The sequence below is a fragment of the Eulemur rufifrons genome, chromosome 30 (assembly GCF_041146395.1).
Source record: "Eulemur rufifrons isolate Redbay chromosome 30, OSU_ERuf_1, whole genome shotgun sequence".
Classification (NCBI taxonomy): domain Eukaryota; kingdom Metazoa; phylum Chordata; class Mammalia; order Primates; family Lemuridae; genus Eulemur; species Eulemur rufifrons.
In genome coordinates this window covers 135,456,022-135,473,173 of record NC_091012.1, presented here as the reverse complement: position 1 = coordinate 135,473,173, position 17,152 = coordinate 135,456,022, and the positions used below count along the sequence as shown (strand labels likewise).

The 17,152-nt window shown below is 41.5% G+C and overlaps 1 protein-coding gene across 6 annotated transcripts in view; it reads left to right on the top strand.

Annotated features, from left to right (window-relative positions):
* FRMPD4 (FERM and PDZ domain containing 4) overlaps window positions 1-17,152 on the top strand; it is a 796,138-nt gene that overhangs the window by 262,156 nt on the left and 516,830 nt on the right. For 2 of the 6 annotated variants that reach the window (XM_069462954.1, XM_069462958.1), the window contains exon 1: window positions 5,855-6,382. The exons of 2 other annotated variants lie outside the window; for them this stretch is intronic. In XM_069462954.1, coding sequence (XP_069319055.1) covers window positions 6,342-6,382 — 41 coding nt within the window. In that variant the 5' untranslated portion in view covers window positions 5,855-6,341. Of the gene's footprint in view, window positions 1-4,775; window positions 5,126-5,847; window positions 6,383-17,152 lie in introns of those variants that run through there. 2 more of the 6 variants (XM_069462957.1, XM_069462956.1) reach the window with 2 other exon arrangements.

Below are 17,152 nucleotides of genomic sequence, written 5' to 3'. Positions count from 1 at the left end.
GATGTCCCTAGTTACATTCGTAGGAACAGTTTCAATGGAGTGGTGATTGTAAGCGTGGTAAGAAAACATGCATGGAATAAATTCAAGATACAGTGGGAGATAGCAAATGGGGATCTTTTTGGAGAAGTTTTGCTATAAAGGCAAGCAGAGAAATGGAGCTTAGCTGAAGGGAGATGGGGGTGGGGGTTAAGAGATTTTGTTAAAGATTGGATAAAGAGCAGCATGTTTGAATGCCCGTGGGAATGATCCAACAGTTCAGGAAAAAATGATGATGTAGGAAAAAGAGAGAATAAGTGCCAGAATGAGGGCCTTGAGTAGGCAAGAGAGGGGAGGGACACACAGCAGGAGGGGCAGCCTGCAGAGTGGGAGACTCATCCAGAGGAACAGGAGGGAAGGCAGGGTGCATGAGCACAAAGGTAGGTAAAACCCTCTGGTCTTTACATGTTCTATACCTGGAGAAGGGAACCAGGGTACTTCTTACATAACATAAATCAATGAGTTTTCCTTTTTATTTCATATTTTATTTTATTTTATTTTATTTTTTGAGACAGAGTCTCACTCTGTTGCCCAGGCTAGAGTGCCGTGGCGTCAGCCTAGCTCACAGCAACCTCAAACTCCTGGGCTCAAGCGATCCTCCTGCCTCAGCCTCCGAGTGGCTGGGACTACAGGCATGTGCCACCATGCCCAGCTATTTTTTTCTATATATTTTTAGTTGTCCAGCTAATTTCTTTCTATTTTTACTAGAGACAGGGTCTCACTCTTGCTCAGGCTGGTCTCAAACTCCTGAGCTCAAACGATCCACCCACCTTGGCCTCCCAGAGTGCTAGGATTACAGGTGTGAGCCACCGCGCCCAGCTGTTCATTTCATTATTTAGAGACAGGGTCTCAATCTGTCACTCAGGCTGAAGTGCAGTGGCGTCATGACAGCTCACTGCAATCTCTAACTCCTGGGCTCAAGGGATTTTCCTGCCTCAGTTTCCCAAGTACTGCAGGCGCACACCACTAAGCCTGGCTAATTTCTCTATTTTTTGCAGAGACAGGATCTTGCTATGTTGCTCAGGCTGGTCTTGAACTCCTGGCCTCAAGCGATCCTCCCATTTGGCCTCCCAAAGTCCTGGGATTACAGGCATTAGCCACTGCGCATGCCTGGCTGAGTTTTCCTTTATTCCTCTCTTTCCCTACCTCCCACATCCATCCTACTCAAAACATATCCTGAGTCTGGCTACTTCTTACCACCTCCTTGTCATGTTCTTCTTAGAGCCACTGCCATCTCCTGCCTGGATTATTGCAACAGGCTCCTAAATCATTTCCCTGCCCTTGAACTCACTTCCCTCAAGAGCGGTCATTCAAAATATAAGCCAGATTTGCCACTTCTGTGCTAAAAATCCTCATGTGGCTCCCCATTCCATAATGAGAGCTAGGCAGCTGACACAGGCCCATGTGCCCCATGTGATCTCACTCCTGCCTACCCCTGCAAATTCAACCACTCTCACTTCATTTAACATAGTCCCCTTTAGACACACTGGCTGCCTTCTGAGTCTTTAAATGTACAACCATTGTTCCTGCCTCAAAGACTCCATTCTCATTTTGTCCTTGCTGTTCCTTCTGTGTGGAATGATCTTCCACATGAATTTTGAGTGGCAGCCTCCTTCCTGTTCTTCATATCTCAGTTTAAATGTCACCTTGTTAGAGAGGTCTTCCTCAACTACTAGATCTTAAATAGCCACCTTGTCACTTTCTTTCAATCAAAATGACTTTAATTCTCTGCATACCACCATCTGCTATTTTCTTATTTACTACAATTTCTTATTTTGTTGTTTATCATCTACCTCCCCCTATTAAAATGCAAGTTCTGTGAGAGCAGAAACTTGCCTTGTTGCCTGGTCTATTTCCTAGTGCCTAGAACAGTGCCTGGTACATGGGAGATGCTCCATAAATATTTATTAATTGAATGTATATCTTACTGTTGTTTATTTCCATTTTCAGGAGTGAGACCAGATGGTCTAAATGCTACAGTCCAGATGAGAAATGTATGGTGCTCTCTCTACTGTAATTTGCAGCAAAAGAACCCTTAGCTGCTATTCTATATGGAACATCTGGTTCAATAGCAGATTCCTAACACTAGCTTTAGATAAGGCCTTAACAGTGATGAAGAAATTCCTCCCTCTTTCCCCTATGTGTGTTTGATTTTTAGACAAAATTGCCCACCTCTGATCAATCCAAGCAAATGTTTTCACCTTCAAAGTAGTGACCTTAGAGGCTGAAACTTTTCCGAACAGTACTACCAAGCTGCAGACAGTTGTAGAAATCCTTCTAGAGTTAACATCCTTGTGCCTCAACTCACGTGTAGTCAACTCTAAATTGGTGCCCAAGTTCAAGTGCTCATTCTATTACTATGTAAGGTAGGGATGTATTATCATTCACGTTTTATAAGTGGGGAAACTGTGTCTCAGAGAAGTTAAAGGACTTGTTCTGGATCTGATGACCCTGAGTCTCTTATTCATGAGTGCATTAAACAGTGTTTGAAAGTGTGTCTGGTTTTCAGAAACCACCAAATGTCACTTGAATCTAAGTAAAGCAAATGAAGTAGATTCTCAAGGCTGAGTAATATTTCTGATTCGTAAATCCCTACAAGATCTAAAAGGGACATTAGAGATTATCCAGGCTGAAGATAAAACTTTAGAAAATCACATATGTACTCAAGATTCCACTCTTTGGCTTTTGTTTGTTTTAGGCAGATCCATTTCATGCTAGACAAACCTATCCCAACCTTTGCAGCACACACCTGGCACAGAAAGAGGACAGAACTGAGAGCCCAGCTACTCAAATCTCTGCCTCTCTGCCAAGATGGCTTAAAGATATAAACTGGCTGTGTTAGCATGTTTCAAGGGAGCAGAGTCTTCCATTTTCACATTCATGAGAAACAAAGGAGGAAGGGCAGAGTCTCTTTGCTTTGGAAAATGATACCAATCCATTAGAAAACATCCCAGATATTTGCTATATCAGAGGTGTATAAAGACCTGGAGAAGCCAGTCATTTCCCCTGGTATCTGTTATGCCGTGGAGATTTGGCATCTGCACCATTCATAACTGTAGCTCACAAATTGGCACAGGGCAAAGCCCCACAGCAAGCTGTTCCAGGTAGACCAGATGTCTTGAAGGGAGGCGTCTCTCAGTAAGTAAACACAAGGCCTATTTCCTGTCATTTTCACTGTTGAATAACTAGCTATTTGGTATCTGGAACATTCTTGATTAATAGGGTAATCCTTTTAAAAAGAGCATCCCAACTGTTCTCAGAAGGAAGCACTTTTTCAAAACACATTCTCCCAAGGCATTTCTTATCCTCCTTGCCCAGTCAAGAGCTGTTCATGAGCTGCCAGATGTTGACTCAGAGACGAGGGAAGGTGTTGGTGGCCACTGTCTTGGGGAAGGTAGAAAGGGTGAAGCGGAAAAATGACTGGATATATGAGGGGCCTTCATTGCCATCATCAGCTAATGCAAAGGAGGATAAAGAATTCTGGGGAAGGAGAGGGACAAATATCAGCCATGAAGTCACAGAGGAATCAGTACTCATGGGGATACTTGGCCAGATTTGGTTTGACTGTAATTCTAATAGGCGTAAAATTCATTCATTCAACAAATATTTATTAAGGTCCTTCTACATCGAGGGAACTGTTCTAGGTATTTGGGATCCATCAGTGAAAAACAAAAATAAAACAAAACAAAGATCCCTGCCCTTGTGGAGCTTTCATTCCAGCAAGAGATTCAGACAAGGAACAATAAAGATGAAAATAAATTAGATAGTGTGCTAAGTGGGTGATAAGTGCTATGGAAACAAGAAAAAAAAAGTAAAACAGTTAATAGGGACTTGGAGTCCCGGCTGTGAGGACCTTGCAATTTTAAATAGGCTTTTCAGAGGTGACTTTTTGGAAATGGTATTTATGCATAGACTTGACAGAGTGAAGGAGCTGGCCATGGAAATGTCTGAAGGAAGAGCATTCCAGGCTGAGGGAACAACCATGCAAAGAGCCTGAAGTGAGAAGATACCTGCAGGGTTTGAAGAACAGCAGGGAGGCCAGTGTTGCTGGAACCCATTGTGTAGGGGGGAGAGGAAGGTGCACAGTGATAGATGAGGTCAGGGAGATCAAGGGCTAAGTTATCTAGGGGCTTGTTGGTCCATTGTAGGAGTGGGACTTTAACTGGAAGAAGAATGGAGAGCTTTCGCAGAGTTTGGATCAGACAAATAACCCTATCTGACTCACGTTTAAAAAAAACATCTCTTTGTCTGGTATATTGAGAATAGATTATGGCACAAAAAGAAAAGATTTCTCTTTTTTAAACATGTTGCCTTACTTATATGATGGGGTTGCTATGAGACTCAAATGCAAAAATGCTTTAAAAATTATAAAGCACAGTGCAGACCCAAACTATAATTATTTTACACAAACAATAGGGGATTCAAAAGCCAAGGTTCCTCTTGCCTTCCCTGATCCACCAGTAGTAGCCCCGTTCATGCAGTCAAACTAGTCTGTCTATAGAAGCTAAAAGAAAATTGATTCTATTTATTCAAAAAAACGTAATTTTATGCCAGAGTTTTAAATCATTTAGATTTTGCAGATTGCTAATTACTTTATGTTTAGTTTTTGAAAGAAATGTGTTGTTTTTTTTTTTTAAAGACCAACGTGCTAGTACTGGGCTTGAATACTGAAGACTTTAAATATCACAACAGATCAGGATAGGAGAGAAGTGTGGGAACTTTAAACCTATTTCCTTTTCCTTACTCCCCTCGGAGAGCTAGACTGGAGCACTGGCTAGATCCTCCAACATTTCGGGGTGATGTGTGTTCTTTGCGGGGGCCCTGCCACCAGGTGAACGCTGCCTGGTGGGAGAGCACACACTTTGTGTGGCCAGCTGACCTTCACAGAGTCTGGGGGAATTTTTTAAAAGGATTTTAGAGAAGAGGCCTTGAGACTCCCGGGGAAAGCAGAAAGGGGGGCCCAAAGAAGCCCGAGCCTCCCTGGAGACTGAACTGAGTTAATGAACAGGGGTGATTATCCAAGGTAATTATGTAAAAGAGAAGACTAGGAGTTCTAAATGGCTGCAACTTGGAGTTTACTCTGCTTAAGGTGAGTGTTTGTGTTTCTGCGTTTTTTTTGTTTCTCCGGCAAGATTTTGTTTTTGTTTTTGTTTTGTTTTTCTTTCCCTTCTTCACCCGCCGCCGCCGCTGCTCAGTTGCAAAAGCAGCTCTCCCTGCCTGCCAGACCCCACTCTCACCCCATCTCTTCCCTTGGATTCCGAGCCGGTTCGAATTAGCCTCCGCACCACTGGCTCCTGGGACCCTCCGCTCCATCTCCCTCTAGGAAGGAGCGGCTGTGTTGGTCCCCCCACCCCCAAAAGCCTCTCGTTCGTTTTCATTTTGCCAACGCTCCCCGCCAGTGGTGTTGCTGTCCAAAGACACACGTTCCCAGCCAGCCCGGCAGTCACGTTTCGCCCCAGTGGTTCGGAGAAGCTGGGGCAACTCTGAGCTCTCCACATCGAGCCCTCTGTGCCGGGCATCTCCCTTCCCTTCCCTTTAACGAGCCAGCCTCAATCTTCCCTGCTCCTTCCTGATCCTAGTTTTGTTTACAGAAGCAACCAGGGTTCTGAGCAACCTGCGGTGGCACAGTGGCACTGCTCTCCTTCGGTTTGGGGAGGGAGGGGGTAGTGTTAGCGGTCCTCCAGTGTGCTGTAGGCTGTTAGACCAGATCTTTCCGATCTGGAGGCAAGCACAGCGGGTGACAGGAGAGTGCCCCCTCCCCCCTGGGCGGGTGGGGGTGGGGAGAGGAGAAGGGACTTGGGGAAGGAGGCAGGGAGGCAGCTGCAGTGCTGCGAGGGGTGCATAGCGTGTGCGGTGTGCTGAGCTCGCCGCCGCCTCCTGGCTCAGTCTGCCTCCTGGCTCAGTCTGCGCTCCTCCAGTGCGTGGGGCACCAAGGGAGGGCCAGAGCCGGAGCAGCGCCCCGTGGCCCAGGCCTCTCTTCTGCGGTCGCCTGGGGGCCAGAGAGCACGGGGCGGGGCGCGGGACCCGGGGCCGCGCTCCCCGCCCCCGCCCGCCCTGCTTGGCTCCCTCTCCATTGACTTTTCCTGCCGTGGGTGCCCATCAATGGTCCTGCCCAGGGATGCACACTCAGCTCACGGCCGGAGGGGGGTAGCAGCCGCTGCCTCCAGGTGCAGGCTCTCCCGGGCCGCCACCCGCTGTTGCTGCCACTCGAGCCCGGGGCGCGCTGAGGTCCCGGCCATGGGGCTGCTGTTGCTGGAGTGAGAAGGGGCGACGGACTTGCCGCGCTCTGGTCCCCGGCTGCCTGCATGGATGTCTTCAGCTTTGTGAAGATGGCAAAGCTTTCAAGGTAGGGGCTGCACGGGTTCTGTTGGCACCCAGGGTCCTTGCCGCGGGCAACTTGGTACCTTATTTTTGGGGAGGTTGGGGAAAAGCAAAAGCTGGAGAGAGTGGCGGGGCTTAAGATAGGACCGGACCGAAACGAGGTGGCCAGGGGCTGCCGTGTTCAACTTATCTCTCACTAGCCAGTGGGGCTTGTGTATCCACGGGTGTAGACCACACACAGAGAGCTACACACACACACACACACACACACACACTCACACACACACACTCACGGATGCACCGATATTCACGACAGTTTGTTTTCCCTAAGGAAAAAGCCCCAGTGGTGCTTAGGGTCACATGTATAATTCAGGACTAAGCGAGGATGGTTGTAATTGCTACTGCTAGGGAAAGCCAGAAGTGCTGGGAGCTTGGGTGCGCACCTTCCAAGCAGCAGCAACCCAAAGTGCCCCCCTTTCCCCCACACTGAAATTAGACCTCCACACCCTGGAAAAGTCAGCTCCTAGGTTGATTGATCCAGGTGCTCCCAGCAGTGACCTAGATGGTGAAGTCATGGAGATATAATAAAGAAAGACTTTCAGCCTTTCTTAGGGTAACTGTATATATTCTTAAGCCTTGAAAGATTTAGATATTTGCTTCCAAGTGGCCATGTTGTTAAAACTGAAGAAAAATCATCAATTCAGGCAGATTTCTTGGGGAGTGCTGATAGAAGAGGAACATTTCTACTTTTAGACTACCTAGGTATTACCTGGTCAGAGTAGTCCTAGTTCTTCTCCTCTGCTTAAGCTTCCAAAGTCTTCATTGAACCCAGGAAGTAAGGTCTGTGCCTCTTGCAGTGTGGCATTAACTGGGAAGAGCCAGATAGGAGAGATCTTAGAAAACTGTGCCCAACCTTCTGGCCCTGGAGCTGTTAGATAGCGGTTACCACCAAGAACTAGGAGGTAGACAGTTGGATTTTTCCAGGATGCAGTTTAAAAACTCACTTGCAATATGGAGAGAATAATTCTAGGTTTTCCTTTATTCCTTAGTGTCAGAGTGAGATGTGTTGATTGCATCAGGCAGGGATGGAAGCCCGAGGCAGAAATGTATGTTGACTTTGCTTTGGTAAATTACATTTAGGCCACTTCAGAAACGGTCCTTTTGGATGTTGTCATCCTCTCCAGCATCCACAGGTCTTTGTTTGTCCTTCCTTCCCATCTCCACTTCCCCTCACAACTCACATAGGCTACTGTTCATGTCACAAGCAGATTTCCCCAGGGAAAGGGGCCCAATGTAACTTAGAACTAGTCTGGTTATATTGGAGGTATACAGTTGGTGGGTAAATACATCTGTTTTAGAGCAGCCCACAAAGAGGTGTTGCCCTGCAAATCAGAAGACTGATGTGTTAAGTAGTGGATAATTGTAGTGTGGCAGATTGTTTGGTTTCATGCTGCTCTCATAGAAGGCCATGACTTGACACCACTATTCTATTAACTTCCTGCATGCTTCTGCCTATGGCTAGTTTATAAACAGCTGTCAAATAATGAACCATAGTTGGGAAATAGCTGTAGGTGAGTTTAGAGATTGCATGATGCCCTCTGTGTGATGGACAGAGATATTGCTGAAGGGAAAGAGAAGTTCAGCCAATAGCATAGTTTAAAGTAACCGAGATAGTTTTTAGTGGCCTCAAATGCTAAAGCTAACAAGATTAACAAAACATCTGGAGCCTTGATATAGTCCTTAAACTTTGGAGCTTTGGAGAGAACAGTGCTATGTGTCAGTGAAAAGATGCTTTATACTCATTTTACTAAATTCTAGGATGCCTATGTGATACTCACAAATCTGAGTTTTTGCAAAACCCAAGCCAGGCTGTAGGGGGATTAGTATCTTATTTTAAACAGAGTTTAAAATTTAGTAAATGAGTGTGGGTTTCACTTTCTATCCTTAATGTGAGCCAATAGAGTGTTTATTCTAAAGAGAGAAGGTGCACATGTTCTGAGCCGACGTGCTGATTAAAAAATCTTCCATCCACAGGAATTCTTCTTTTTCCTCAGTGTGAGCTCAAGGATGGTCCCCAGGTTGAAACAGAAATACCTTTAGAGGGTCATCAGAATGCAAAAACGTGTTTGCAGCTATTTGTTTCTGCCCTTGAAGGAAGAAAGTCTTGTGCATGTGTTTTAAACACTGTTACAGAAATCAAGTTCTTTTCTCAAAGGTGAAGTATAAAAGTGCTTACACTGCAGGATTTCCCTGATTTCAGAATGGATAATCTTCCTAAAGGATTTAGCTTTGATCGGCGTGGTTACTTGAGTGCTTAAAATTCTCTTGGTTTAGAGGCAAACATGCGTAGTTACCCTGGGTCTTGGCCTTGCCTTTGGCTCCTACAAACTTGAGTTTCTAAATGGTAAGTCAGAAAGCATTTGCTGTAACTGATATTTTCTAAGCGTCCTATCTGTGAGTAAAGACAGTGGTAATTACAGAGAATTCCAAGAGAATTTTAATCTACACTGGAATTAATAAACTGCATATTTTAACTTTTCAGAGTACTTACATTTAACCATTTGTTCCTAGAATTTAGGCCCTTTTAATCATATGAAAAATCAGAATTCAAATTGCCCCTCCAGAACCCAGTACCATCATATGATTATCATTAAAAAAAAATGTGCTGCCAAGCGTTGGAATAGCTGGCACATAGTTGGGATCGTTTATATCATCCGTTTGCGTTATGACCCTTGATTGCATCCATCGTGGGTGGCACAGTGTGTCATGGTTCTATCTGGAGATGTTTTTTCCTGTTCTTCTAATTTTCTGGTTGTTATTAAACTGCTTGATAGTTTATATGTAGTTTTACTTCACTGTTTCCTTGGTAACAGTTCTATATCATTTTCCATCCTTGTAGATGAGAGCATTACAGATGATTGCTTTATAAAGCAGTAATAGTATAAAAACAAGCATATATTTTTATTGTTACTGCTCTTTGTATTGACTATTTTATCCGTAAAGCAGATGTACTCTTTCAGATGTTTATAGAAGAATGCAGTCCAGTAGAAAAACATATGATTATGCCCCTTTTGCCTGAGGGAGGTGATTTGAAACCCAAAACTCATAGGGGTGTTATTAAACTGAGTGATGTGTTCATGGATTGAATGCTTGACTTCGTTTCTTTTCTTTAAGCAAAATAGTAGACTGCGAGATAATGATTGGGTATCAATTGTTGATATGAAGATTATTTCTTATAGTAGTAGGTAAATTTGGAGGATGCTTTATTTTGCATTTTCTTATAGTTGCATAGGTTATTTTGTGGTATATATAGGAGTGACTAATATCTTTCATAATAAAGTATGCTAATTTTGTTATAAGTGTCTTAAATTTGAGGAAAACCAAAAATACATATTTATAGTTTTCTTAGATTTTTATGTAAAATCTATTTAGATACTACTAAATTTCTATTTTTTACCTTTACCTTATTCAGAATTAAATATTTCCTAGGGAAAAGGGGAAGTTAAAAAAGAAATGCAAAAGGTCAGAGTTTTCCCATATCCACTATTTTTACTTAGCAATTGCATTAATATTGCTGATAATAGTGAGCTCTGGAGGCTAGCAATGTAAAACCCCCAAAAGACTGGATTTGAATTTTATTAAAAATGCTACTTGCTCATCTTCTGAGTCCTTTCTGAGTTCTGCTGATTTTTGTGCCTGTCAGGAGGTGAAATGATGAACAGTTTCATAACAGAACTAGATTCCTGTTTTAGTAATATTTAACTCTAGTTCCCCAAGGGTTGCTAGTTTGCAGCTGTGAAAGTCTAGTCACTGGCAGTTCTGGGAAGAAGGTGCTAGTTCAGACTTTGTACCATTTCAAGCTTCTCTCTGTCTCTCTGTCTCTCTGTTTCTGTCTCTCTGTCTCTCATTCTCTGGAGCAAGTGAATTTCACCTTCTTACTATCAGAATTTGGTACAGACTGTCAGTAGCCATGAAACAAACTTGTACTTTCAATGCATGACCTGGAAATTCTCACTTTCTGCTTATGGCCCTTCTAGCTATTCATTCTCTTCTTTTACACACACACACACACACACACACACACTCACACACAGTTAAACTTTATTACTTTATTATTCCACTTGGGCTTTACTATGGAAGTTTAGTTGTGAGAGAATATACATTATTGGTGAACTAGAAATGTATCTTTAAGGAATGGACTTGAAACCACTGATTTCACGCTTGGTGCAATAAGAAAAATTGTACCATTTTCCTGAGTTTGTTGAAACATACAGTCCTGAAATTTGGCCATCAAATGATCTTGAACCTTGAAAGCTAATCATAGCAAAAAATGAAAATTATGAATAGATTAAACCAAGAGTTGGCAAGTTATGGCCTACGGGCCAAATCTGGCTTGCTGACTGTTATGGTACAGCTTGTGAGCTAAGAATGGTTTCTTTATTTTTAAGTGGTTTAAAAAAATCAGAAGACAAATAATATGAAATTAAAATTTTACTGTCCATAAATAAAGTTTTGGAACACAGCCATGCTCATTCATTTATGTATTGTCTACATCCCTAGTTGCTCTACAACAGCTAAATTGCATTGATGCCACAGAAACCTTATGGCCTGCAGAGCCTAAAATATTTACTATCTGGCTCTTTGCAGAAAAAGTTTACCAACCCCTGGGTTAAACAAAGCCTTTTCTTGTTTTCTTTACCATTATCAGCACACATGTGGGCACACATATACCCAAATACACACATGTCTAATTTAGCATATCAAGTACTCAAATTCACCAGTGCACATTCCCAATTAATGTAGACCTTATCTTTAGTGAAACTTCCAATCTCAAATTATTTATTTAACTGTTGGAAACTGACCATTAATAAGTGGACATAATTGTCCTACTAGTATTTGTTGCACTTGGGAAAATTATGCATGCTTATTCTTTGGACACTAAGTTGACCTGTTTTGTGGGGGCTGCAAAGTTACTTGTTAGGGTTATACCTGCCTTCCACAGGCCTTTAAACTTCTAGTTCAACATGGATGGAAAAAGAATGTGCAATACTACTTGGATAGCTTCAACCAATGTGTGCCAGTGAACTGATAATCAAGTCAACGGGAGAATGCCTAGTATTTCCTTACAGTATACTTGAGCCATCTGGTCCTAATGGCTAATGACCTTCACTAATCTGTTTCCAAATGGAAGGAATACTAGATAAATGGATTTAGTTGTAGGCAGAGGAATGGAGGTAGGCTGTATCAATTTGGAGTTGAGTTTAACCTAACTTTCTTATGATTTGACTGAGATCATTGTAATAAAAAACTGTGGGCTACCTTCAGTTCTTTACAGAAAAAACATATCAAAAGTATGCTGCCTTGCTTCTGAGTAATTTAGGTCATTATGTACTTCAACTCTGAAAATTATCTTGAAGAAATCTAAGCCTTAGTTTTAGATAACAAAGTTAGCATTCCCATTTTTTCCTGGCAAGGAGATGAGAAGGGTTTCCTGCCTGAACTGTTCTTTCAGAAATGTATTTTCAAGTATGCTTTACAGTATTTGGCATATGATGAATACTCTATACTAAATAATTAGTGAGTGAAATCATAAACAATTCATTCTAATACTTGTTGCAAACAATTTGTCATATTTGTTTAGCTGAACAATTACCATGATCGGTACCTCTTGAATGTAAAGGCGTGCATATGTTAAAAATAAATAGCCTGCTCTTGGACTCGGTCTCAGAGAATAAACTTTTATTTCTGTTTTGACATTTGAAGCATATTGTTTTTAATGATTGATGGTTAAAAAGTCATCAACTTCTAAGAAATGTGTGTTTTATTGCTATAAACTCAACAAGCAAAGTTATGATGATATTAAAATGGGTTTTTTTATAGATATCAGCAAGTTTTTATTTTCAGAAGTCCTTTTTGAGTGCTAGGAAAACACAATCATTTTTATGAAAGAAATGTTTTTATTTTTATTATTTTTTTTATTTTATTTTTTTATTTTATCTTGTTATGGGGGATACAGAATTTCAGGTTACATACGTTGCTCCTGTACCGCCTTTCCCCCCAAGCCAGAGCTCCAGGCATGTCTGTTCCCCAGGTCGTGCGCATTGCACCCATCATGAGGTATATATCCCTCCCTTCCCCACCCCCCCCTTCCCGAGTCAGCACCTTCAAGTGTTACCACTCCCCAAACGGTGTGCAATGCACTCATTGTGTAGGCATACCCCCATCCCCTCCCCCACCCCCCACCTCAGTCTGATATCCAATTGGTGTCGTTCCCAGATTTGTATGAAAGAAATGTTTTTAAAGTTTAAAAATGAAAAGTAATTTCCCTGTAGTTATTACTTACTATAGGATTTTTCTTATTTATTTTTTTATTTTTTAAAATTTTTTATTTCAGCATATTACAGGGATACAAATGTTTAGCTTATGTATATTGCCTTTGCCCCACCTGAGTCAGAGCTTCAAGTGTGTCCATCCCCCAGATGGTGTGCACTGTACCCATTAGGTGTGAATATACCCATCCCCTTCTCCCCCCTCCCACCTGCCCAACACCCAATGAATGTTACTACTATATGTGCACATAAGTGTTGATAAGTTCAGCTTACTATAGGATTTTAATTTTAATTTTGGTTTTTTAATATGTTTCATAAGTTTTATGAGATTTGCCTAATTGAAAACAATAACATGATGATTATCTGACAAAGGTGAGCTTAAAAGAAGGAGAAAGTTCATAAAATTAATGTTAAAATTTGCCCAATCAATGTAGGCATGAGCATATTTGTCTATTTGCATTGTGTCGATTCAACATTGAATCACACACCTGACCATGGCGATTTTGCAATGGCTACTCTAACTGGAGTTCTGGGTGCTTATCTCATATGAAATTCACAGTCATGACTGAGGTCAGCAGTCTTGACTCCAGTACTGGAGTCATTAGTGGTCGTAGGTATACAGTGGGTGGAACCTGGGATTACTTTTGGCCCAAGTTCCAAACATGCCCAACTGAATTGTGACTCGCGGCTATGCCTCTTCTATAGCCTAGTGCCCGGGCTAGCAAATTATGGCCCACCTGATTTGTTTACTTTTGTTTTATTTTTATTTGTATTTACTTATTTTATAACAGCTTTACTGCCAATTTTTGTAAATAAAGTTTTATTGGAATGCAATCATGCCCATTTGTTTCTATATTGTCTATGGCTGCTCTTGAGAGTTGAATAGTTGTACCAGAGACCACATGGCTTGCAAAGTCTAAAATATTTACTCTCTGCCCTTTACATGGGTATTTTACTGTTTTTCCTTGATCTCTTGGCCCAATGCTTAAATTCCCCTTTGGGGCTAGAGCTGTGCCCTGGATGTCAGCATGCTTTACTGGGAGGGGGAAAGTGGATATGGCTGGGGGATATACAATCAGCCTGCCAGCCCCTCACCAGGGGTCTTAGATTGTTAGCACTCACTATACCACTTGTAGGTTAATTTAGAAGCTTTCTAAAGTGCACATACAATCCTCTCTGCCCCCTCTATCTACTTGCTTTGGAGGACAAAATCCACATTCTTTATCATCACTCTTTCGGGTTTGGCCCCTGTTTCCTTTGGGTACCACATTTTTGGACACTTGTTATTCCTCCTTCCCAGCCTTAACTTCCTATTCAACACCAAACATATATGTGTACAAACACACATATCTACCTCTAACCATGTTGAACTTAGAAATCTCTAAAAGTCGCCACATCTCTGAACTTTTGCACAAACTCATCATTTTGTCTGGAACAACCTTTACCTTGCCTAATTTTCACCTGGAAAATTATTATTTGTCTTTATGTTTCAGTTTTTAATCTAAATTTTTCCATGTCACCTTCTTTAACTTCCCAATCCTGGGTTAAATAACTTGATTAGCATCATTTGTTAGTTAAAATAATTTAACTGCTTTAACAGATTAACCCCTCAATTTTTAGTGACTTATTTCTTGCTTGCCTGATGTCCCAAACAGGTGTTCCTGATGGAGTAGGAGGGCTTTGCTATACACACTCATTCAGAGAGCCTGGAAGATAGAGGCTCTCTCATCTTCAATATGACAGCCAAGGTGCTGACAGATGAGGAGAGAGAAATGGTGGGAAGTTGGGTGGGAGGTTTTTAAGGTCCATGTCCAGAATCGTAGTACATCATTCTAACCTCATTCCGTTAACCAGAACTCTGGCCATATCTAACTGTGAGGGAGGCTGGGAAATTTAGTTTAACTATGTCCTCTGTCTTTGCTAGACATCTTATACCCTACCTTTTTCATAACATTTATTCACTATGTGGTACTTTTGTTTCCAATTCTTAAGCATTCCCTGAATCTAAGCCTTTTCTATGTGACATTAAGGTTTTACCTGCTAGAGGTGGAGGGACTTCCTGCCCCATTGCTATTGAGCTTGGCCAAGTGACTTGCTTTGGTCAATGGAACATGGGCAGGAGTCATAGAGTATCAGTTTTGGTAGAAAAATGCCTTTGAGGAATTGTACATTTCTCTATTGCTTCTAACATTGTTATATAAAGAATTGCCTGATTTAGCCAATTGGTCCCAGAAACTAGATTGATGTAGAGCCACACCATTCTGCAAACCTATGAGTGTGAAAACAGTTGTTTATTGTTGTATAACACTGTGTTATGCAGCATTATTGTGGCAACGGTTGACTGGTATAGATTGTATTATAATTGAGTCCAGTTTTGGATTGTGTCTCATTTATGAGTTCTTAAAAGGCAAAACCCCTTTGTATTTAACCTCATTCGTTCATAGTAGATACAGGCATACCTTGTTTTATTGCACTTCACTTTATCACACTTTGTAGACATTGTGTTTTTCACAAATTGAAGGTTTGTGATAACTGAGTGTATAGTAAGTCTGTGGGTGCCATTTTTCCAACAGCATGTTCTTATTTTGTGTCTCTGCATTACATTTTGGTAATTCTCAAAATATTTCAAACTTTGAAATTATTATTATATCTGTTATGGTGATTGGGGTTCAGTGATCTTTGATACTACTGATGTAATTGTTTGGGGCACCACAAACCACACCCAAATAAGATGGAGAACTTAATTGATCAATGTTGTGTGTGTTCTGATTCCTCCATCAATCAGCCATTCCCACCTTTCTCTCTGCCACTTTTTTTGGAGTCTTCCTATTCCCTGAGACACAACAACATTGAAATCAGGCCAGTTAATAACCCCACAATGGCTTCTATGTGTTGAAGTGGAAGGAAGAGTCACACATCTCTCACTTTAAATCAAAAGCTAGAAATGGCTAAGCTTAGTGAAGAAGGCATGCTGGAAACTGAGATAGGCCAAAAGCTAGGCCTCTGACACCAAGCAGTTAGCCAAGTTGTAATTTCAAAGGAAAAGTTCTTGAAGGAAATTAAAATTGCTTCTCCAGTGAACATATGGATGATAAGAAAGTGAAACAACCTTACTGCTGATATGGTGAAAGTTTCAGTGGTCTGGATAGAAGATCAAACCAGCCACAACATTGCCTTAAGTCAAAGCCTAATCCAGAGCAAGGCCCTAACTCTCTTCCATTCTGTGAAGGCTGAGAGAGGTGAGGAAGCTGCAGAAAAAATGTTGGAAGCTAGCAGAGGTTAGTTCATGAGGTTTAAGAAAAGAAGCTATCCCCATAACATAAAAGTGCAAGGTGAAGCAGCAAGTGCTTATGGAGAAGCTGCAGCAAGTTCTCCAGAAGATCTAGCTAAGATCATTGGTGAAGGTGGCTACCGTAAACACAATATTTTCAATGTAGATGGAACAGCCTTCTACTGGAAGAAGATGCCATCTAGGACTTTCACAGATAGAGAAGTCAATGTCTGGCTTCAACGCTTCAAAGGATAGACTGACTCTTTTGTTGTGGCTAATGTAGCCAGTGACTTGAAGTTGAAGCCAATGCTCATTGGCCATTCTAAAATTCCTAGGGCCTTTAAGAATTATGCAAAATCTACTCTGCCTGTGCTCTATAAATGGAACAACAAAGCCTGGGTGGCATATGTTTACAGCGTGGTTTACTGAATATTTTAAATCCACCGTTGAGACTCACTGCTCAGAAAAAAGATTTCTTTCAAAATATTACTGCCAGTTGACAATGTACCTGGTCACTCAAGAGCTCTGATGGAGATTTACAAGATGATCGTTGTTTTCATGCCTACTAACACAGCATCCATTCTGCAGCCCATGGATCAAGGAATAATTTTGACTTTCAAGTCCTATTATTTAAGAAATTTGGATGGTCTGGAGGTAGTGAGTTATCTCAATTGATTGCTTACATTCAGTTACAGATCAAATTCTTTATTCTACTCTTTCCCCCCTTCTCACTACTGAACTTGACTTGTGTTTAAAAAAAGAAAAGAGATACATTTCATAAGGCCATAGCTGCCACAAATAGTGATTCCTTTGATGAATCTGGGCAAAGTAAATTGAAATCCTTCTGGAAAGGATTCACCATTCTAGATACTGTTAAGAATATTCGTGATTCATGGGAGGAGGTCAAAATAGCAATATTAACAGGAGTTTGGAAGAAGTTGATTCCAATTCTCATGAATTACTTCGAGGAGTTTAAAACTTCAGTGGAGGAAGTAACTGCAGAGGTAGTGGAAATAGCAAGAAAACTCAAATTAGAAGTGAAGCCTGAAGATGTGACTGAATTTCTGCAATCTCATGATAACACTTGAATGGATGAGGAGTTGCTTCTTATGGATGAGCAAAGAAGGTGGTTTCTTAAGATGGAATCTCCTCCTAGCGAAGATACTCTGAACATTGTTGAAATAACAATGGCAGA